Below are 25,364 nucleotides of genomic sequence, written 5' to 3'. Positions count from 1 at the left end.
AACTGGTCCACAACTGAACGCGAGGCATACGCAATAAAGTGGGCCATAGCAAAATTCGACTACTTCCTACACAGCCGCCCCTTCGTCATCTTCACCGACCACAGATCACTAACCTATCTGGATCAGCGGGTATTCAACAATGCCAAAATCCGCAGATGGCAGGAAGAGATCGCATGCTATAAATTCGTCCTGGAATTTGTGGAGGGCGAATCCAATGTCTGGGCCGACATGCTCAGCAGAAGTCATGGCCAAAGAAAAAATAACACACCAGCTGACGCCAACCCTGCAGGCAAAACATTCCGAATCCAGGGTTCGGACCTACGTATTTACATCCCATCCTGGTGTATGGACGAAATTGATGGATCAATGCTCATCCCCGAAGCACACACACCTCAGAACACCCGCCACCACAAGAATATTGTGGATGCGTTCTTTGCCTATCACTCTTCATCGACCATCCCCACAAAATACAATTGTGACCATATCAATATCGCTGCTGAGCAATGCACAGACAACACACTGTCGAGAATCATCAAAACCCTCCAGACGAATAACTCCAGCAAAAACTGTAACATCGACCCCGATGACCATCGGGCCCCCATACTCAACAAATACATCCACCAGTTCTACCTGGAGCCCGGCACATCTGTCTTGATGATTAGGGACAATAATCATTCCCCAAAACTGGTCGTACCATACAAACTCCGTCCCAAGTACCTGCATCAGGCCCATGACTGCATCAATCATTCAGGTATCGCCCGCATGCGCGAACATCTATCCGGCTACTGGTGGGAATGCAAGGACCATGACATCAGGACGTATGTCAACTCCTGCGAAACATGTGCCAAGCGGAAGGGTAACTATGGCAAACGTAAGGTCTGGCCCACCGGGCACTGCAAACGTGGAGAAAGACCGTTCGAAATCATCTACATTGATTTCGTCACGATGCCAATTTCAAAGGGGAAACGCTACATCCTAACCATGCTGGACAGTTTCAGTAGACACCTTACGGCTGTGCCGTGTTCCAGAGATCGTGCGATCGATGCTGCCCGTGGAATTTACAGTTTCTTCCTTCGACACCGGGAAATACCACGCATTGTTTCATCCGATCGCGGAACCCACTTCACGGGGGAGGTATACAGGATCTTTTGCCAACTCACATCAATCACGCAGGAATTACATTGTGCCTGGCGACCACAAAGCTCAGGTAACATTGAACGACAGCATCGCACGATGAAAAACGCCATATACATGCTGTGCGAAGATAGAGACTGTGAGTGGACCGACGTCCTCGAATCCGTCATCTCATCAATGAATGCTACCATCAACAGTGCCACTGGAGCGTCACCACACTATATAATCACTGGTCGGCAGCCCAACATTGGTTTGCCAAGATTACCCGACAACAGTATCACAAACCCCAGCCCCACGGCTTACGGCATGCAGGTCAATGCCCTGTTAAGACAAGTTCATCGACACGTCGCGCTGGCCAACAATGAAGCTGACCACGCCCAAGACCCAAATTTAGACAAGGACATGAATAAGGAACCAATACAAGTCGGTGACAAGGTACTAATCCACCGGCCTCAATCAGCTATTGCTCACGCATCTCACCTACCCTGGATCGGTACCTTCGAAGTGGCCAAGACCAACAGCATGGTGATCCAGATAAAAAATGATGATGGCCAGAGTGAATGGGTTCACCGGGCACATGTCCGCCGATTAATACCACGTCCAAAACATTTGTCCCCCAATCTACCTCCTCTACCCTACCCAACTCGTCAATCTACCGAAGAGACAACGCTTCCACCCAAGGCAGGGGCACACAGAGCGTTGCAGGACCCCATATACGTAGAAACCCCTCGACTACCGTCCGGATACAGATCGGACCTGATTCGGAATCGGTCAACACGAGGCCAGCTTCCTAAACGGTTTAAGGATTTCATCATGGGTTGATTCCATTCACACATGCAACTATGACCGCACTGGACAATTCAAGCCAAAATGAGATCTGGGGGAGCTGTTATGATGTTATGATTTAGATCTCGTTTTGACTTGGGGACGCCGTCATACTGTCTGCCACGTGTCACCATGACGACCACCACTCAAGTTTCATGATTCCTGACCGCTTTGGGGAGAAACTGACTACGTAGGGATTCACGCTACGATCGCTACCATGGCACCAAAGTCGAGGCACATGATCATGGTTACCTCCACAAAATTACGGGCAAAACGCTTAGATGCCTTACACACCGTAGCGAAAACAACAACCCAAAAGAAACACAGTTTTCTCGACATGGAGGCAATTTCTTCATCACTAACCGTTTGTCTACAACTACGTCCGCGTGCTTGCTATATTTAGCGAAGCCAAGGAAAAGACAGCAGAAGGACCACCAGCCTCACCATCACCACAACGCTACGGCTGTCGCGACCAATGCTACTACTACTACAACGAAGGCTTCGTCGCGCTTTCTAACAACAACAACTATCGCTATTGACACACGATTATAACCAGCACTGCTGCTACTACCATTACCAACGAAGGCTTCGTCGCGCCTTCTAACAACAACAACTATCGCTATTGACACACGATTATAACCAGCACTGCTGCTACTACCATTACCAACGAAGGCTTCGTCGCGCCTTCTAACAACAACAACTATCGCTATTGACACACGATTATAACCAGCACTGCTGCTACTACCATTAACAACGAAGGCTTCGTCGTGCCTTCTAACAACAACAACTATCGCTATTGACACACGATTATAACCAGCACTGCTGCTACTACCATTATCAACGAAGGCTTCGTCGCGCCTTCTAACAATAACAACTATCGCTATTGACACACGATTATAACCAGCACTGCTGCTACTACCATTACCAACGAAGGCTACGTCGCGCCTTCTATCAACAACAACTATCGCTATTGACACACGATTATAACCAGCACTGCTGCTACTACCATTACCAACGAAGGCTTCGTCGCGCCTTCTAACAACAACAACTATCGCTATTGACACACGATTATAACCAGACCAGCACTGCTGCTACTACTATTACAAACGAAGGTTTCGTCGTGCCTTATAACCACAATAACAACAACTAACAACAATCTGCCATCTTCACCCCAAGGACAGCTCGTTATTATTCTGTGTTATTTATTAGAAAATAAATTGTTGAGTTCGTTCAAATCTTAATCCTGTGTTGTCTATTCTTTTTGCTTGTCACCATACGCTTCGTAACATAACATACTTATTGGTTTTTATTATCCAATAGTAATTACAAGAGAGACAACTCTTACATTTTTTTTTTTTTACATTTATGTATCAAGGTAATTTTAATCACTTTTTATTAACTCTACATTTTTTTGTGTGTATTTTGAAACCCTTTTCTTTATATTTTCCCCCTGCCCAGTGTTTTGCTCTTAATTATTATTGGTGATTTGTTTTTTGGGTTTTTTTTTTTGATCAATGACTTTTTTCTTTCTCTCTTTCTCTGTCTCTCTCCTTACATCTGACAGCAGCAGGAGTTGGAGGCGCTCCGATCAGGCCATTGCTGTCAACGGCACTTGGCACTGTCATGACGCCAGCCCATGCAATTAAAGGTACTTTAGTACTCTGTCAGACATCCCCAGTTATTATAATTCCTTCGTTTTTCAAAATGGCGTCTCGGTTTATCAGCTGTAATGTTATAAAAGCATTTATGAAAATTAAAGAACCTTGATATTTTAAGTTATTGATATAATAGCCAATGATTTTTATCCAGAAAAAAATGTGGATTTCCATTTAAAATCTTTAGAACTTCCTAAGAATTGGTTGGATTTTACTTTTTTCTTAATTTTCCTTCCTCTCATTTTATCTTTTATTCTCTTTCCTTTGTCTTGCATTTCTTTTCCCTCTAATGGCAATTCTTGCTGAAAACTGAAAATATTAATTTTACTATGAAGGCCAAGACTTCAAATAATTCATGTTGAGGGTAAGGGAATTAGATAACATTACCCCCGCTCCCTCACATGCGCACTTGGTGTTTTTCTCCTAATTTTGACTTGGTTGAAACTGATTGAAGCTGTTTAGGAAAAATGTTGCTTTTTACACTGCACACATGTGCTGTGGCACCTCAAGTTGGGAAATTTATTTTGATTTAAGTTTTTTTTTTTTTTTTTTTTTTTTTTTTTTTTTTTTTTTTTTTTGCTACTCACATTTCTAAATTACTGGCAATTTCTAATTAAGAATTAAAAACGTTGGATGATTCTTTTGTGGTCATAATTACAAAATAAGTACCTTATTTTTTTAAATAAAAAAACTCTTTAAGTGAGTCAATAGCATAAAACAAACAAAAAAAAAACTTCTTGCGGTATGATCATTTTTGATCTCGTTTCCTTACGCTCTTTTGATATTGGCATTTAATTCCTTCAAGAAAGTATACACATTAATTTTAACCCATTAGGTCCCAATGTCCTATAAATAAGAAAATAAGGCACCAAAAAATTTATGAGATACAACAATACTGCTTACTGCAAAAGAAAGGATAAAATTCATCTATGTTCATCAACTTCTCTCCGAGAATTGTTGGAACCTTCTTAAAAATTCTTGTGAATTTTCCTAAATTCTATTCGTTTAGTGAGAACTTACATAAATGAGGCTTGCAATAGTAAGCCACTAACTTGTTGCCAAAAGTGCAATGTAACTTTTTGTCTAGACTGATTCGCTCCTTACTATAATGCATAAATTTTATCTTGAATTTTGATTTCTAAAATGTACCACATGTGTTATGTAATGGATGGCTGAAACCATCCGATACATAACTGAAAAGAAAAAACTTCTTTAATAAATGATTTAAAAGAGTGGGCATCGAATAATCGATTGTTCACCAGTCGGAACGAAAAAGCTTACGTCGTAAACAGAGAAATCGGACGACGATTTTTTTGTTTACAAAACAAGGAAACGTGACATTACTCGTAACTCTGGAATGTATAGAATTTAGCATGAGTGATAAATTCACGTGTCGGTCAGCTGAAAAGAACTCGGACGATGGTTCTGGGTCAGGAGGCAGCGAAAAGTTGTCAAAAACGTGACCAACAGAACACGTGTTCTATTATCGAGCAGTTGATTGACAGATCGCGTGGATTGAAAAAAAAAACAAGCCAAAATCATGTAAATATAAGCGGTGATTTTTGGAATCTAACCAGAAGAGGAGAAGCGGAAGAAGAAGGAGGAGAGAGACTCCGATAGAAATGTGCAACTGTTGAGATAATAACGTTTCCACACACCCCTCTCCATCACTGAAATGAACAGTAAGCCACACTGTTAAAGTTTGAACTATTGACAATCTCTGTGTAAAACGAAAATAATTTGAAAACAAAATATATTTTTATAAAAAAAAAGCCAATGTGTCTTACGTCTTGATTTGTTATGCTGAGTTACGTCTAACCTTTGTATGCATGTTAATTTCTTGTGCGTCGGGATCGCTGTTATGACAAGCAATGACATCTACAGAGAGAAAATGCACAGTCAAGGGGGAAATAACTCTGTCGTCTTAGCCGTTACCATAACAACCAGAAAATTAAACAACTAGACGATCACTAAAAGACGGCTACTGGGTTTTTGTTGCTGTGGGGAACGTACTAATCACGATCGTTCCCAGCCTAGGGGTCCTGGGCTATATAACACATGCACCCAGTGTCATATTTATAGGAGAGCCAATATTTGATTTTCTAAATAAAATAACTGTTTTCTTTCAATTAATGTTTTGTGACCCATTTTTGATCATTAAACAATGTTTCAATTCAATAGTAAAAAAAAAAAAAAAAAAAAATTATACCTTAGGACTTAATGGGTTAATTTTAGTTATTGAGGGATTTATAAGAATAATCATCATGTCCTCTTTAACATCCATAATACATGTTGACTTCCGAGCTAACCTATCTCCAGACAGGTCTTTATTAATTTCTCTTTCCGTTAACTTCTTTTTTATTACTTCCTCACATATTTTTCTTGGCTTTCTCCTAGTAACTAGACCTGCATCCTCAATTTTTCTATATCTAATAATCCAAGAAATCTCATCCATTCTTTCAACATGACAGTGCAATCAAAATTTGCAGATATCTCCCTATAACTGTCCAAATTTAATCTTCCTCTAAGGTCATAGATCTAATCCTGTTTTTAACTCGTATTAAAAAGCAATTGTTTAATTCTTATATCATTTCTCTTCATGCAACGCATGTCCTAAACCCTAAATGGCCAGGTTTCATTTTTATACATCTTACATTCTTCAAAATTATATGAAAGAAATTGAAATATATATATTTCTAAATTAGAAATATATATATTTCTATTTTCAGAAATTAGAAATATATATATATTTTTAATTTCTTTCAGAATACAAATGATCTTGTGTGCGTAGAAGGGTCTCTACTAAACTACTCTGTCAATTTATGGTCTACAGACTTAAAACTTGATATATAAGAGATTTGAACCTGTGGCGCAAATTCAATTTTGTTTTTAGTCAGAAAAAATTAGGGGTAAAAATTGAACAACTGGAACTTTGTAAGCATAAGTCAAATCAAAGTGCTCTTCTAAGCATGCACAAATATACATTTATATGTTAAACTGCATTAATTTTAAAAAGGTTTTATATCTATCTGTCCTTAAGTCATGGTAGCGAATATTGCTGGAATGCTACATGTTTTGGTTTAAATTCTAGCTGATGGCACCCAAGTCATTTTTTTTTTATTTATACTTTTGAAGTCACTACTATATGTTGGGTATGATATAATAATTAATAGAGAATTGGCTCTATAATAATAAATACGAAATCTGCATGAATTAAAATATCATATTTATGCATATTTTATGACCGGACAATGCTGGGCAGCATGCAAGTTTATTAGAGTTCACTCCAATTCAAATTTGTATAATAAAACTCAGCAAGAATAGTAAGCTTTTTAAAAGTGAAATGTAAAATTGTGGAATTGTCTCATCTGGAAGAGTACCTTTTGAGTGCCACAACATCTGTTGTGCTTTTTGTACTCTTAGAACATATAGGTTTGATTTTTTCACTCTGTAATCTGTCCACACTCACCATCCACAGCTGATCTATCCAACAGTATTAATAATATAAGCATTGTATTTTTAGACCATTTAGACATCCTTGAATGAGATACAAATAAAGGTAATTTTGGTTTTACACTTTTTTCTAATTTTCATTTTTTCATTTTCTTTTCATTTTTTCATTTTCTTTTCATTTTTTCATTTTCTTTTCATTTTTTCTTTATTTCTTTTTCATTTTTCTTTCATTTTTTTCTTTCATTTTTTTCTTTCATTTTTTTCTTTCATTTTTTTTCTTTCATTTTTTTTCTTTCATTTTTTTTCTTTCATTTTTTTTTCTTTCATTTTTTTTTCTTTCATTTTTTTTCTTTCATTTTTTTTCTTTCATTTTTTTTCTTTCATTTTTTTCTTTCATTTTTTTTCTTTCATTTTGTTTTTCATTTTTTTCTTTCATTTTGTTTTTCATTTTCTTTCTTTCGTTTTCTTTCTTTCGTTTTCTTTCTTTCGTTTTCTTTCATCTTCCATTTTTTCTTCCATTTTTTCTTTCATTTTTTCTTTTATTTTCATTTTTTTCTTTCATTTTTTCCATTTTTTCTTCCATTTTTTTCTCATTCTTTTTCTTCCATTTTTTTCTCATTCTTTTTCTTCCATTTTTTTCTCATTCTTTTTCTTCCATTTTTTTCTCATTCTTTTTCTTCCATTTCTTTTTCATTTCTTTTTCTTCCATTTCTTTTTCTTCCACTTCTTTTTCATTTCTTTTTCTTCCACTTCTTTTTCATTTCTTTTTCTTCCACTTCTTTTTCATTTCTTTTTCTTCCACTTCTTTTTCATTTCTTTTTCTTCCATTTGTTTTTCATTTGTTTTTGTTTTTTTTTCCTCCTTTTTCTGCTTAATTTACGTAAAAAAAATACACAAAATCAAACGATGGCACATGTTTTGAATAAATTTTCAGTACTGAGAATTTGAATTGTTGCCATCCATCTGTCTGTAGAGACAATAAAGTTCTTTGCTTTGAATTGCAGCTTTAGCTGTGACTGCAAGCCTATCCTGGATTCAGAGGCTCTATTGCAGTTGCCAGAGGTGTAGGTTGCGTCTGGTTCTGTCTATACTTCCTCCTCTCCCTTCAGTACTGGTCTTTTGTCACTTCATTGGAGCATACCTTTGCAGCACTCCTAACAGTTTTACCCTTCAGCCACAGACTCTCAACATACTGAGTTTTATGCCACCTACCCTCACGCCTTTCTTGCAGATATTCTTTTGGAATAGAACAGGTGACGGAACTGATCAAGACCCTCCCCCCTCTCCCCCATAATTTTTTTTTTTCTGTTCGTTTTTTTGCAATTTTTTCAGTGGATTATTATTAATTGGACACTAATATACCAGATTATCTCGCAAAAAAAGTAAATATTTCGACATTTGACAGGGTGCTCAGTTTTTAGTTACACCGTAAATTAATCCCCCATTTTGTAAACATGGAAATGAATTATTGCCCTTTGTTTTGTTTTTTTATTTTTTATTTTTTTTGTTTCGTTTTGTTTTTTGCAATTATCCATGTTGAGAACAGCTTTCAGAATAAATACCCCAACTTCGAACGCCATTTTTAACATGGGGGGGGGGTGATTCTCGTTCAGATCCACCGAACAGGTTCTCTGCTGGTCTGGAATCAGTGGTGAGCTTACCAAATACCATGTCCCATCATCCATTCGCTTGGTATGGCCAAGCTATTGCAGTGGCTTTCCCTTACGAGGTGAATGGATAATGGTAGGAACACTAAGGATATTTGAATAAAAACTAAATAAATAAAAAGTATTTTTATTTCTCTTTAACTTATATTTCTGATTGAATAAAACTATATATTTTTCATTAAAAAGATTTTTTTTAAACTATCTGTAGTAGCAGCAATAGCATGGTTGTCAACAGACGTTTTTTTTTAACTTTTTATTCCAGAACGAATTAAAAAAATGAAAATATGAATATAAAAAAAATGTTCGTTCATATTTAATTAGATCTAGTTTGTTATCAGAACATTATTAGTTTAATTAGAGTTATTCGGTTATTAGCAATCCCAACCAGTCTGGCATTATTTCGGGCCAAATTTTAAAATTATTTATATAGTTGAAATGATAAAAAAATAAGCTTGCTAAATGTGTAACTGGCGTGCACTTTTATCCATTGCATTAGTTTTTAGCGGTTAATTAAATAGTGTTTTGTTTTGAACAACCAGAAATGTAAATTGATTTTTTGGTTCATGTGTATGAGTGGTACCCCCACCCCACCACCCAATATTTAAAAAAATTTATTTTCGTCTTTTTTTTTTACAATTTTTTTTCAGTGGATTATAAATTGAATGGGCACTAATCTATCCAATTATATATATAAATACAAAATCAATATTAAAATATTTGTAGGGGGTGCTCAGTTTTTATAGAAGTTGGGAAAAAAAACCGTCTTAAACTGGAAAATTTAAAGAAATAATGTATCACACGGACAAGAAATGTAATTGAAAATAAAAACCATATTCCTCCAAAATTTGTGAACAATTTTTCAGCTTTAGCAAAAAGTTTTTTTGATATTTAAATAGGTGGGCAAAAAATACTTGATACTTTTCTAAATGTCACATTTTCTGTTAGTGTGATGTCACTTGCTTTAAATAAAATTTATTTTTGCCTGTGTACATTAATTCTTAGTTTCACACCCTCATTTATGTAAGTTTACATATTTCAAAGTAATTTGATGCTCAAAATCTAAGCCATAACATTTTCAAAAGCCAATAACTATGAACCACTAACCGTAAATATGAGTGTCAAATGTTCTCTTAAAAAAAAAAACAAAAAAAAACTGCCTTAATTCTACCTCTAACCCTAGATATGAGTGACAAGCCTCCTCCGAAAACCTTCTTTAACCTTAACAATAATGCTAAGTTCGAGTGGCAAGCTTTCCACCAAACAAAATTCCATTGTAAGCTACATATAAGCAGATAAAAAGAAAAAAGAAAAACCCTTCCACATGATTTATCTCTCATAAAAATAATAAATTGGTCAACTGTCCTAAAATGCTAGGATGGTCTCGAAATAGTAAATTATTTTACATTAAATTTATGTGAAACTAACCCCCACTCTAAATTCTAAAAATTCTTTTTCTTTTTGTTCCTGTTAAGTCTTCAGGATGTTCACACACAATTTCCCTTAGCCCTACCATTAACCCAAAGTCAGTGGTATGTCTCTCCATCCTCCCATCATTACACAAAGATCCTCTTAAAACCACACATGATCGTCTTTAGGAAAAAAAATATGGGATTTATCTCCCAGCGAAAAAAATGGTTAACTGCCCTAAGATGCTAGAGTGGCTCAAAATGGGGAATCATTTTACATTAAATTGTAAAATAATTTTTATCTTTCATTAAAGTTTTTCAGGGTGTTCACACGTAATTGTCTAAAAAGGTAGAATCGCATATTTTGGAGAAGTGTTCAGATGGACGGAGAAGTAACTGGAAATGTTTAATCTGCAATAATACCAAAGGAATATTGCCGTACATTCATTTTTAAACAATCCTGGATTTAGATTTCAGTTTCTTGCACATAAAATGAATTACTATTCAACCTTGAGTGCTCTAACTTGTTTCTTTTTAATGGATACATGGCATTTTTAAGGAATTGCAACATATTTATGTGCATTTACTGCAGATTATTTGAAAACCATTAATTTCTGGAGATTATCAGGAATATATTCTGATTCCTTACACAAAAATACAGTCATATGGTAAATTTCATTGCTTAATCTTGTGTTTTAACAAAAATATAATATTTTTATTGAAAAAGTAGTGTAAAAAAATGTGACGAAAATGCATATGGTTTTAAAGAGGGGAAAAATATCCAAACGTGTGAGGCACAAAAATAGTCATAACTTCCTTATTTTTAATTAAATTAAAAACATTTAAAAACATTCTTTCTTCGCTCATCAAGCTCTTTCTATGCATGTCATTATTGAAATATTTTAAGTCATTTTAATTTTTTTCATATGTATTGCTAATACACGTCTGTGAGTGTCTCTTTTAAGAAAACAAAGACTAGTAAAAGGAGATAAATGACAAGGGATCTATATTAATGATTAACAGAATTGTGATGTGTTCCTTGACCTTTTGACTAGGAATAAAGTGTAGTATCTGTGGGAGTTGAACACTCTCAGCCTAACTCAATTATCGCCCTTTAACTCTGAAGAGCGACCTAGCTACGTCACTTCCTGTTTCTCTTAATTCACTCTCTTTTCCGCTGAACGCTCGACCAGTCAAGATGTGACGAACCACCGCTCCGATGGCAATGGGCCACCACAATGTTCCTGGCTACCGCCAGCCTCTCGCAAGTAACGTTACTAATCTTAATGAACTCTCATTCTTCTATCCTCTTTCCTGTATATATATTATGCAAATAAATTGCATTTGTTTCGTTGATATATAACGGTATATTTTTGTCTTAATTATGCGACCTTTCGCCTTTTCAATTCTCTACCATTAAATACACCTATTTCACCATAATACACATGGGGACAGGATCGTCTAAACCACGGCAGACCGTCCTGTCCCCAACAGATTGGTAGACTCCCGACGTGATCTTTTTCAAAATGGTGACCTAACGAACGCTGAACAATCTTCGTTCCCAAAAACTTTTAAAACGTCCTCACTGTCGCAATGAAACATACTGTTATATCTTTAAATAATCAGCGAAATATACTCAAAAAAAGAAAGAAAAAACAAAACAAAAAACGCAATTTCAAAAAAAAAATAAGAAAAAACTTATTCGTTGCATTTTCAATGTTATGTCTAAACACACGTGCGTCAATTATCTATCGTCAGCCATCTTTTTTTCTAACTACTTCGTAGACAACTAATGTAAACAAACACCACGAAAATATAAAAAAAAAATTTTTTCGTCACAGCCTAAATAATAATAGAAAGAGAACAATAATATAGACATTATTATCTTCTTCACATTTTTATGACCAACCGTAATTTTGAACAACGATGTCTGTTAAAATTTCGACGATACCAACGGACTACTATTTTCACGAACATTTCGATTTTTCTCGCAAACGATGCACATTTCCGTTATAATCCAATCGAGAAAATAATTTTAATGACATCCTGAATATAACGCGCTCCCTGAAATATTCTTAGACATTCTTTTCACATCATTTAACTCAAACTTTTGTATTCTGTTCTCCGTCATAATCGAAGCAAAATATGACCTCGAGAACCTGAAAGGTCAAATTTTCCGGTTGCCTTCCTTCTTAATAATCAGTTTGTTCAACAAACTATTTTCCGAGGACCAGTTCTTGTTTACCTCAGTCGAGAAACACTTCGCACGAAGAGACATGATTACACACATGTAACGCCACACTATAGTATAGTTCTGATAATGCACTTTATTTTTTTATCAGTTAGTGAAAAAGAAATTGTTCTCAACTGTTGCCATTTTTATTTTTGTTCCAATCCAAAATACTTTTTTTTGGGAGCTAGATTAAAAAAAAGACCTTGTATCTAACTCTGCCCTTGTGACATGGAAAGTAAATAGGAACAGTATCTCATTCTGGGTTGTCCATTGTATGCATGAGCCACATTTATTTCTGGTTTCAAAGTTATTTTTTTAATTTAAAAAATTTTTTTAATTTTGATACTATGAAAATTATTTTCTTAAAACAATTTTTGACAAAATAAAAATGTTACAGCTGACAAATCTGGCCATTTTGGTTGTATTTTTTACTTTTTATTTCTTTGTTTTGTTCCTGACTACCTGCTTTTGTTTTGTTGATTCACTCTTTTTTTTTTTTTATTAGAAAACGATTCTCAATTCTGCATGGTGGATGCTTGCCCTGTGCATGGCTTCTTACCTGTAACTTTGCAATATCAATCTCTCTCTTTTTTTATATGTATATTTATTGTTATTAATATATTTGATAGTTGTTTCTGACAAAAATTGTCAAATTGCAAAACCTTTTTCATCATTTTTTTCAAGCAGTTTTTTTTGACACTGCTTGTACAATTTCTATTGAGTGCATTTCTTTTTTATGTTCATACATTAAAAGTGTTTCAAGGGATTTATTTTATTTAACTTTTTATCTATCTTTTTTTGGGAGAAGGGTTTAATATTTTTATAATTTCTAATCTTGGCATTCGTTTTTATAGTTAATTTTATTTCATGTGTTAAAATTTTATTTACTTGTTTCATTGTTTTTTTTTGTTTTTCAGTTTTAAAAACTTAGTTGCAATTTTTAACTTTTTTTTTTTTTTTAAATCACTTTCTTGCATTTGTTCATTACGTAAACATAAAAGCATTTTTACTATTTCGATGGAAATTGTTTTATTTGATAAATCAAAATAATACAGGATGGTCACTAGAAAAGCGGAAAATTTGTCAAACAACGATTTATTTTTACAAAGAATAATTTTTACAAAGTTTTTCAAAAACAAATTTAATATTATACTCATAGATACTCAAAATGTCGTCCATGCACTTCACTGCAGCATAAAACAACAATTTATTTTTACAACACTGACACGGCACCAATAAAAAAATAGCAATCACGCATTTTATTCATGATCTAAGCTGACTTTCAAATTTCCCGCTTTTCTAGCGACCACCCTGTATATCTAGACAAGCAGAGACATCTGACATTGCCCAAGATTGAATGAGAATCAATGAATGTTTCGCACTTCTAATACTTTATTGTCATTAAAATCAGGGAAATTGTCCATTTTTGAATCAAATTGATTGATTGCCTACTCTAGTCAGGAACCCACTACAGTGCACTGGGAGGAAGCTTCGCATCCTTCCTTGCAGTGACGTTCACAATACATTTTAGTCTCCATTGTACTGTAAAGAACTTATTGCTGATATTATAAAAATTATTTTAATATAATCACTTGAATTCAAGTTTAAAATACAAATTCAAGTATCATAGTTCAATTGCATTCGAAACAGAACAATTCATTTTGAATACACCTCTGTCTTATCAAAGAAGCTACTATTTATATGCCGGATCCTTCTGCTTATAGGGTGATAAAACTTTGGTCAAAATCAGACTGTCCCTTCTTTAATTGGATTTTTTTGATTTTCAATACTTATCAAAGGCATTCAGATATAAAGCCTATTTAAGAACATTCCCACACACATAAAGTACGTTTGTATGAAATTTTTTTAAAAATTGGCCCAGTCGTTTTGGAGATCATAGGAAACAAACTCACAGACACACACACACACAAAACACCTTTTATATATAAGAAGGGATAAGAGGTATTACTAAAACCCTGAATCTTTTTTGTTTGTCTCTGCATACTGAATGACCTCATCCATTAAAACAGATGGAGGATAACAAGTGCACAGTGGATGATGTCTATCAAATCAGTCTTGTGAACTTTGAAAGGGTCTACTAGACAAAAGTTTGAGCCCTTGTGGGTCTGGTATATAACATTTCAATTGAATTTCTTCAGCATAGGTTAAAACATGACCTGTTTCGTCGCCGTTAAGAAGGGTACTGGAAGAGAGAAAAAAAAAGGAAAACAGAGAGCGAGGGAGGGAGGGATGCTGCTAATTTAGACTATCAGAAATATAGTTGACCAGCACCTGTCTAACTTCATCTTGAACTGGCCTGCTGTTGGTGCAGTGACAACCTCAAGTGGCAGTCTTTTCCAGGGAGCCAATATGCGGATGGAAGATGCAGCTTTGCATCGGTTTAGCCGAAATCTCTGATGAAACAGCTTCAGGTTGTGTCGTCTCGGTCCACATTTGGGTGCCGGGGTAAAGAGAAGATCCCAACGGGGGTCGTAATAACCATAAAGGAGGTTATAGGCCAAAATTAGGCAACCCCCCTCCCCCGTCAGTTTTGCCTGATTGTAAAAGAAACTTAAATACAATATTTTAATTTGTTCAAATTTTGTATATATTATTATAGAGTTGTGATTTCAAAAGTCAAAAAAAAAAAGAGATTTGGGTGCCATCAGCTGGAATTGAAACCGAAAGTCAAACTGTAGCATTCAAAGCTGGTGATGTTAGCATTGTACCAACGTGACACGCATATGAACTGATTAAAAATAAACTAAGATGAATGTACAAAATGTATAACGATTTTTTTTTCGATTTTGACCCTTAAAAAAAACTATTTTAATCGGCTAAAGACCCATAAAAATTCCGATCATTTGATGCACCTAGCAGCACTCTGCGACTTTTAGTTTCAGAGGAGATAGAGTTTGAAAATATGGAGACAGACACAGACAGACATACTGAATTTTATAAATTAGATTATTGTTAACCTTTTACTGCCAAATTGTGCTTGCAAGTCCCCTTTCAAAACAAACAATATTTCTTACTCTTATGGCTTGTCAACCCAACTGGTTTTCAAAGAACAGGTTTATACATGGTTCAATAAGTGAATGAGGGGGTTATTGTTTATGTTTGTACATCAGTTACACGCTAACTTTTGTCATGACTATATATTGGGTACAATATAATAATCAATAAAATATTGACTCTATGATAATAAATAGGAAATCTGTACAAATTAAAATATCATTTAAATGTATTTTTTGACTGGGCAATGCTGGGTGACCTGCTAGCGTGGGTTGGATCTCCATATAAGCAGCCATACTGATGAGCTGTAGATACGGCAAAACTCGTGTACTTTGATAATTATTTTATCTGTAATAATTATATATATAATGATATGTATAAAACAGAAATAATATTGTTGATTATATTTGCATATGCTAAATATATGAAAATAACTGTATGTAAATGTTTTGTGAAATGATTCACTTTTGTTTTGAAATAATCATGATTGAGATGTTAAATATCATTTCAATTCCCTGGTTAATTCTTTGTCTTTGCTCTTAACATTTCAGTATCTCCTTCTGTAAGACAGAAGACGCCCGTTACAGTGAACCCTGCATCCAATGCAATTAGAGTTGTTTCTGCATCTTCACCACAAATTGTGACTTTAGGGCAAAAAGGAATTACTGTAAGTAAATAGTTTTACTTATATCTCTTAAAACTGTGGTTATGTGTATAAAAACAAAGGATTAAGTATGGAATAAGGACCCCGAAAGCTGAAAAACTCTATTGATACGGGTTGACTGCCAACATATGTGTGATTTGTCAACAAGCGTACACAACCTGAGTTGTTTGTTTTATTCATTGATTTTTAATATAAAGGAAAGAATAATTTAAACAAAGATGGATCAGAAGCTCAAAATATTAATGATTGAGTCCCACAGGGGTCCATCTTAAGCCCAACTCTTTTCCTGATCTACATCAATGATCTCCCAAATCACATCCTAAGTTCATTTGTAGACATTTATGCTGACGACACTACCATCTAAGGCAACACTTCAAAGGCCATAAATGACCAAGATCTCTCTGATTTTCTCTCCTCTGATCTTGAGCCTGTAGTACAATGGGGAAAGGGGTAGCTGGCTAATTTTAATGCATCTAAAACCAAGTGTCTATCAACGTTCTGACCTCCATCTGAGATCTATTGAAATGAATGGCTTTCGTCTTTGGGAAACTCCATGTTTTGACAAGCTTCTGGATCTGACCTTTCCTCCGGATCTGAAATGGAACACTTACATGTAATCCGTTTCCAAGGTCACTGAAAAAATGGTGAGATCATTCTACCTCACCAGTAGATATCTCACTGCCGATGCAATTCTCTACCTGTAGAAGAGCCAAGTACATCCTAGGATGGAGTACTGTTACCACATCTGGGCAGGAGCTGCTAGAAGCAGCTTATCCTGTCTGGACAGAGTTCAAAATAGACTTTGTAACCTAGTGAGGGATGCCCTTTTCTTCTCTGCAACCTCTTTCTCACAGAAGAAACATTGCAAGCACGTCTGAGCTTCAATTTATGGTCCTCCCTTGCCAAACTTTCGTGAAAAACACTTGTCTAGTTGAAACCACTATCAATAGTTTCTCCCACTTTTTATCTGTGCCTAAACCTAAACGTAGATTCCATGAACAAAGCTTCTTAGAACTGCACGCCTGTGGAACCCTTTTTTGTTTGCTTGCTTCCTGCTGGCTACAATATGGTCGTCTTCAAGTCCAACGTAAACAAGTTCTTGATGAGCCGTCCCCTTAAGTACAGGGTGGAATGATAAATTTGTCGCCGTAAAAACAACGCTACAGCTTTATTTTAAAACTTTTATTGAAAAAAAATCAATTCAGGTAACTTTATGTAGTAGAGCTGACATCTATTCAATGTAGCCGCCTTCAGCTTCAATCACAACCTCTATACAGGTTTGGAACTGGGAGGATGCTTTTTCAACAAGTATCGGCAGGAACTCGACAAATACTCAGCGGATGGCGGCAATCAGGCTGGCTTTTGTCTTGTGGGAGGTCATGTTGGTGATGTTCTCAACATGACCAAAGTAATCCAGCAGGTTCAGGTTGAGGGAGGAGGAGGGCCGGTGAGAGAAAGGTACAAAATTATAGCACTCGTTCTGAAGCCAAGCCTGAGTCTCTGGACTTGTTGACCGGCGCCGAGTCCTGCTACCATACCCTGGGTCTGCCAGTGGTCACCTGATTGCATCAGGGGATCACCATGCTCTGATGTAGCCCTCATTTGAAATCACACCAAAGATCATAACCATAGCCAGAATTTTCGTTGAACTGTGCCCTCAAGCGTTGAACCGTCTAAATTTGCATTTTGAGGGTGTTGGCAATGGTTCTGTTGTCATAACTTGGATCAGTAGAGAGAATGAGTTGTACAGCGACGCATCTCTGATTTTGCTGATTGAACATTGTGTTACTTTTAGACAGGATAGAAGGCTCCTATCGCTTTTGGGATTTGTACACAACTGACCAACTAGTAGATGATCTGCAACAAAAAAAATAAAACCAGTTTAATCAAACGGAAATGGAATCATGTCATCTTTTTAGAGTGACAGGTTTATCATTCCACCCTATAATCCAATTTACCAAATTTCCACTACAAAGGATTACTACGATATTGTCTGATTAACTACGATACACTCCTTAACCCTTATCCTTGAGTGGCTGCTGGGCCTTGATAAGTGGTGATTCCCTTGTATAAAAAAAAGGAGAATATATATTTTTTATATTGGGTGCATTTTTTCTTGGCAAAGGTTTTTTTTTTTTTTTTTCACAAAACATTTTAATAAACGAACGTAAAGATCGTGATTTTTTTTTTTAATGAGAATTCTGAATGATCCCCTTTATTGTTTTTGGTTAGTGAAGAAATCCTTCTAGACTTAGGCAATTTTTATGCATCAGATATTAAATCTTCAGTTTAATTTACAAAACTTAAACAAAACATCGCAGAGATCAGTTTGCAAACTTCATTTTTTTTCTGTAAGCCAAAGTATAAACAAATGAAATTGAGTACAAAAAAAAAAAAAAAAAATTCTTAATATAAATTAAAATAAATATAATTGTTTAAGATTTTTTGTCTCCCTGTTTCTACTCTTGTTTTTTCTTGCTCACATGCCCCATTCCAAATTCATAGCAGTGGGTCAGCATTAGTGGACTTTTTTTCTTCTTTTTTTTTACCATAACAGACTTATTCCATACTGATATAAATTATTGCATAGTAAAAATAATTAAATTAAAACAAAAATGATTTTTCTTATTTCAAAATATTTAAGTAAAATTTCCATTTTTACTTGATTACTAAATTTAAAAAATTATTCTAGCAAATATTTGAAGGTTTCCGTTATGTTTGCATGGAATTTTTGCCTGATTAGATAATTCGAAATGAGAAAAATGTTACCGTACTGAAATGTAACTATTCTCTACTTTCACCTAACAGTTTAATAAACAAAATTATTGTAAAAATTGAATTTAACTTAAAAATACTATAAAAAAAATAGCATAGTAACATATCAATTGTTCTCATTTTTGTTATTTCAAATTATTTGAGTGAAAATTCCATGCAAAGGTTCATGAGAACCTTTAAATTTGTTAAAATAACTTCATGAATTTAATACAAAACTGAATTTTTACTTGATAAAATAATTTGAGAAAAAAATGATTTTTGTTTTAATTATTTTTTACTGTGCATTAATTTATATCAGTTTGAGAAAAAAAATTATCAATTACAGTTTTGGTTTAAAAAAAAAAAAAAAAAAAAAAAGGGTCCATTGATGCCAACCCACTACTACAAATTTGGAATAGGGGCATGTGAGTGAGAAAACGCAGCCTACATTAAAAAAATAAATATTTAATATTTTTTCTTTTAAAGGAAAATACGAACTTGAATAATTGTAGAGAATAAACACATTTTAAAACAAGAAATTACTCGACAAACACCATCTCTGCATTCGCTTATTGAAAAGTTTTGTTTAAAAAAAAAAAAGGAAATCTCCCCCCACCCCCACCAAGATAAATACGCACCCTAAGAAAAATATACCCCCCCCCCCCATTTTTCTTTGATATTTAAATTCAACAAATAAAACCAACTTGGGGTGTGTATGCTTGTTTACGAATGACTTGTGTTGGCAGTTCAAGGCTCTACATTGCGAGTGATTTTTCAAAATGGCGACTAGAAATAACAAAACTCTTATCTTTTGGTGATTGTATTGCTTTCACTGACAATCTTCCAAAGCTCACTATTGAGTGAAAAATATCTTTTCAACTTTTTTTTTTTGTTTATATAAAAACGAACAAAGTTAAATTATTTAAACAATAAAAGTTTAATAGAACAATATACTTTTTTTTTTTTTTTTTAACAAAGGATGTTTTAAAAAATATCTAAAAATAATTAGAATGTTTATATATTCAAGTATCAACATAAAATTTGTTGTATATTTAGAATTACACTTATTAAAAAAAAACCAGAAAAATCTTTATGATGTACATATTCGTTACAGAACGAAGATATCATGTTCTAAAAATCATGTGGGTTTGACTCGTAACTTTTCGATTTGGCTAGTAAACGAAAATATTTAGTTGTCAAAGGTCAACCAAAGATCAATTTGTCCATAGAGCCCTGCAGTCAACCAGTAGAGATTGAGTCTCTTGGCTTCCAGAGTCCTCATTCCATACTTCGTTCAAAAACAAAAATCCCGTTAGCAGTGATTCCAGAAATTCATATTTTTGCTGTCAAGTTAGATTCAAAATGTTTGTAAATAAAATGAAAAAGGTTTTCTGATATCAATGTTTCTGTCTTCATAAAAATCTGTAATCATTTTTTATGAACCTCTCTCCCCTCAATCAAAAATGGTGGGTATGTAAATGATTCTATTCTTCTCACACATGTAATATCCATTTACAGAAAATTATAAAAAATGTTGCCTAGTAGTTTAAATGTGACATGGCATCAGATAGGTACATAACATATTTTTAGAAATATAATTTTGGTTATCAAAGTACAGATGCTAGTGATTGTAGTATTTATCTGTCTCCTTCAGAAAGTTAGAGATAAGATCAGGGATACTTATGCAGAATATAGACCATGGTGAAATAATTTTATTATTTAGAAACCCATTCTAACTGTTCTGTACTTTCACCTAACAATTTAATAAATAAAAGTGTGGCATGATGGTCTTAGGAAAATCAGATCATAGACGAATACTTAACATAATTAAATCTGTTCTCCGTCAAGCATATTGGTCACCATCTTGGAAAAGAAAGGAGAAAAGTTACTGGCTCCATAGCTGGTTTCGTATTCTTGGAGGAGTTTTTTTTTTTTTTTTTTTTTTTCGCCATATGTGTGAAAAAAAATTTGGTTTGCAAAAGGAGGTAATTCTAATAAAGTTTGACAGAGTATTATCTCCCTTTACTGTTGAAATTTTAAGCAGGTTTGTAACAAATTTTGTTTTTCTTTATAATTAGAGGTTCTCATATACGGCTGATCTCTATGCTTGATCTTAGTAATTTTTCATTTTTTTTTAGCTTATGTGCTGCTTCTTTAAGTCGTCTAACTTTCCACCTTGCATCCCTGTCAATTATTTTGAACTCATTCCATAAAGGGAAGTGTGTTCTTTTTTCTTTCCATATGTGATCAGCTAGACCTGACTTTTTAAACCCACCCTCCACTCCCACCCCGTGGCATAACTTTACGGTGTTCTTCTAACTTGACCTTTAGAAAGTAACCAGAGAGCATTACATCGGCTCCAAAAAAACCTGAAGCAAACACTAAAGGACAGTATCTGAAAATTTGTCACAGTTTGCACACTATACATAAAAGATCTGAATGTGGGCTATATTTAATTTTAGTTTTGTAAAAAAAAAAAAAAAAAAACAAAAAAAAAAAAACAGGTGAAAGCCCTTCATAAAAATTCAGATCTCTCTAATTTTTGTCAAATTTAAACAATATGTATTAGATATCTATTAATAAATATTCCCTAAATTTCAGTTTCTTTGGAATATTTTGAAAGGATTTTTATGGGGCATAATATAGGCACAATTTTCCATTTCAAAATTGAAATATTTCAGATTTGCATTGAATTTCTTCCATAGTCATTAAACACCAAATAAACAAGATTCTCTGGATTTCAAATTTTTCTTAAGATCCCTTAGATGAAGCCTTGAATTTTAGACATTTTCTAAAATCAAAATCATGTAATGGATTTTGATCAAGATCGGATTCTTGACATAAGGTTTAGTATTATTATATCTTAATTTTCATCTTCATAAGTGGACATAAAAATAGTGTGAAATTGTTCTGTTCAGCAGGGAATTAATTTTACTTGTTCTGGGAGATATCAAGTGTCTAATGTTGGCATGATATATCTTTTTGCAGACCACAGGAGGTGGACAAATGACTGGAATTGCAGCTCTTGCTGCGGCAGCTGCAGCCACACAGAAAATGCCAGGGACACCTGGTGTTACCACGACTCCTGTTTCAAGTATTAAAGTGGTTAGTCCCTCCACATTTCCTTCTGGAATGAAAATGACTAATGTACAAGGGAAACAGATTGCAGGTAAGTAAATAATCTACCAACCATTTCTTTATTTTTTTTCTTTATTGTTAACATTCATATTAAGGTATAGGTGAAGCAGCTGCAAATGCAGACAACCCCACCAGTAGCAGCAGAGATTTTGAGTTTTGAATTTGCCTTTGGTTTATAAGCTCAGTGCTGACTGATGCAAGCATTCAGCTTTTCTTCTAGTTTGCCCAATCAGAGGCCATCTCTCAGATGAGCTAAGCATGTGACAGTTGATAAGAGGACTAAATACATAGCTTCGTCAGGACATGATACCGGCTAGGTGGCTTGGATAAACCCCTAGACTTCTCTCTTGGAGTGAAACAGACCCCCACCTCAGGCCTTTGGCTCTGGGTTCAACTTCCACAGCGAGACAATCCATCATGGCTACAATTGCACTCTGGCCTTCGGGACAAGATCAAAGTGTAGTATCTGCACTCTGGCTTCAACATCTGTGTATAGTACACATATACAAACTCTTTTCTCCCCAAACAGGACTTCTAACCATTTTATTTTTGTCCATACTTGTGTTTCCATTCCTCTTTTAATTAACGTAGATGATTGATAAAGTTGTTATAAATGTTCGAATGAGACTTTATCTTTCTATTCTACATAAATCGTCGTCATCATCATCACATTCCTTTTACATGTTAGCATAACTTGTAGAAATATGCTTCCAAACTACGATGGGTCATTATTTAAGTTACATATGCTGAAACATGACAGATTTTCTTGGGAAGTCATTTTAGTTGAGCCAATATTTTTACAATCGGAATGTTTGATAATTCTAGTTTTTGAATTGAAACCCAACAGAAAAATAACCCTGTCGGCCATGTTTATTTTATTTGCAAGCAATTCAAAATGTTTGTTTTTTAGTTTTTCATCCCTAATTTTTTTTTTTTTTTTTTTTTTTTTTTTTGGGGGGATCATAAATTCCCATTTCATTAGCATATGCTTTTTTTTTTTTTTTTTTTTTCATGATTTAACTAGACTAAGCATCCAGTAATCAAACTACATAGTTTGAAATGCATCCAAATTTCTTTGGAAGTCATTTCCTTATTTGAGAGGAAATTTTTATAGGCTGGATACTCTTCCAGACACCAACCCGTTGATGTGATGGGGACTCGTGCTTTTTATCCAGACACCACCTCTAAGTGATTTGCCTAGCAAGGCTAAAGAGCACTTCATCTGCTCTTGAGTTATACATGACATACAGAAATGCTTAAAACTATTATTGTAGAAAGCCACCAAGATTTCTATATTGGATGTATGTTAAGTGTTGAGACATTATGTTGAACAGAGTGTAATTGCCAGTAACAAAGATGGCGACAAACTGATTGAATTCAACTTTAGAAGCTTTTCATTGGTTGCTCACCATGACTTCTGGTTATAAAAACGATTATCGAATTCATTGGTCTCCTACTCCCCATCAGGAGTCAAAAACATTTCACAAAGCCAAATATATACCTCAAGAGAATTTGTGAGTTTTCTCCAATTTGGACCAAAAAGATAAAAATGTTAGCTGTAAATCTTTGATATATTAAATCTGATAATTTGTATAGTTGGTCCACTGTTCTCATTTTAAGTGTTATTTGCAGAACGTTTCAGTCTATAACCTTTGATCTTCTTCAGGTGTATCTTGTCGAACATGTGGAATCTGCATGAAACTTTGAAAAGAACCCTGTATTTAATCCATGGGAGTAGTCTGCGCTTGTTCCGTCAACCATAACTAGATAGAATTCCTAAGTAAATCACAACTGTATTTTGAGTGTCACTCTCACTGAGAAAACAGTAGTTCAACTAATACGAATTATCAGTCTTCACCTCAAAATTCAGAAACGTTAAATCAGAATTGTGTGCAACACACCAATCTAAATATCGAATACATTTATGGCTTTTATATTTGCCAAGTTTGAAAGAAAAATGAACTTTTGTAAGTTTCTAAAACATTTTTTTGTAAAAATGTAATTTTTTTTTTTTTTCCAGGCCAATTAATTCCTGGCACGCAGACAGTGAGAGTTGCTACTCCTGGCGCCACAGTATTAAAGGCAGGTGGAAGTATTGGTGCTGGGACTAAACAGATCATTACAGTTCATAAAACTGGAGCAACGTCAAGCCAGCCGCAGATTGTGACCCTAGTAAAAACCACGCAGGGAATGACAGTTGCAACAGTAAGCCACAAAATGCTAATATACATACTTATCTATAAGTAAACTATGATTTTTCTTTCTTTCTTTTTTTTTTTTTTTTTTTTTTTTTTTTTTTTTTTTTTGCTTCCTTAATTATGCTTTCTATACAACAACTGCATAACTAATATAGTTTACCAAACTATGATTTTTTTTTTTTTTTTTTTTTTTTTTTTTTGCTTCCTTAATTATGCTTAAGAAAACATCTACAAGGAATACAGTTATATTGTAAAACAAAGTTAATCAAGGTTGTCCTTGATAACAGTGCATTCAAACAACATTATACTAATGGGTCCGGTTCTTGGACCTTTATTATTCCTGATATTCCTAAATTATATCTCAGATGAAATTGTCTGAGATGGATATATTTACATAGGAGGTTATAGTCAACTAACGGACTTCCTAACTTCCAGCAATTCGAATAAAAAAAAACTTATTTTTAAAGTTAAAAATTTTTTTTTTTATAATTTCATAAACATTGTGCAAATAAAGACTAATCGTTAATTGTATCTGTATATTTTTGTTAATTTTTATTGTATATTTTTCAATAATGTCCGTTTATATTTTATTTCAATAAACTTCACAATAGAAATAACTTCACAATAGAAATACTGAAGAACAATAAAAGTGAAGGAATTGATTTGCCTTGTCACTGCTTATGCTTATGGTAGCAACCACACTGGAAATTAGGAAGAATTTTAGCTGACTATAACCACAGAGGAATTATTGTTATCAATACATAAAAGTTGAAATTCTCTTGAAAAAAATTTTTACTGAACTTTCCAAAGTCATAAGATGCAGAACTTTAATGACAACGATAAACTTATTTTTGAACTGATGTATGTTTTCCTTTGTAATTTTATCTTATTTTTTCTATAAAGAAAAAATAATTTTAAAATGGATAAAGGCTGAAGGAAGTAAGAAATATTTAATAATTTTGCACTGATGTTTTAGGATTTAAAAAAGAAACAAAAAACAAAAGTAAAAAATAGAATTGTTAAAAAAATTGATTCTTTGTAATTGGCATGTTTGATAACATTTTTGTTTCTTTAGACGAAAACACCACTACCTCAAGGTGCAACTATCGTAAAATTGGTCACCACCCAAGCTGGCTCAGGGAAACCAACCACTATCATTACCAGCAGTAATCCAGGTGCAACACCATCTACTATTCTTGGAATAAGCAGCGTACAACCTCAG

General features: G+C 34.2%; 1 protein-coding gene across 3 annotated transcripts in view; it reads left to right on the top strand.

Moving 5' to 3' along the window:
* Positions 1–25,364, top strand: part of LOC145243381 (host cell factor 2-like) — a 110,904-nt gene that overhangs the window by 51,860 nt on the left and 33,680 nt on the right. Inside the window, exons 8-12 of one of the 3 annotated variants that reach the window (XM_080106215.1) lie at positions 3,527–3,607; positions 15,940–16,055; positions 21,795–21,975; positions 23,965–24,149; positions 25,218–25,364. In XM_080106215.1, the coding sequence (XP_079962341.1) occupies positions 3,527–3,607; positions 15,940–16,055; positions 21,795–21,975; positions 23,965–24,149; positions 25,218–25,364 (710 nt within the window). Of the gene's footprint in view, positions 1–3,523; positions 3,608–15,939; positions 16,056–21,794; positions 21,976–23,964; positions 24,150–25,217 lie in introns of all 3 variants that reach the window. The other 2 variants (XM_080106214.1, XM_080106216.1) reach the window with 2 other exon arrangements.

Source organism: Euprymna scolopes, chromosome 22, assembly GCF_053919585.1.
Source record: "Euprymna scolopes isolate OS-2025 chromosome 22, ASM5391958v1, whole genome shotgun sequence".
NCBI lineage: Eukaryota > Metazoa > Mollusca > Cephalopoda > Sepiida > Sepiolidae > Euprymna > Euprymna scolopes.
Note: the sequence above shows the minus strand (reverse complement) of the source record. Positions and strands in the feature narration are given on the sequence as shown.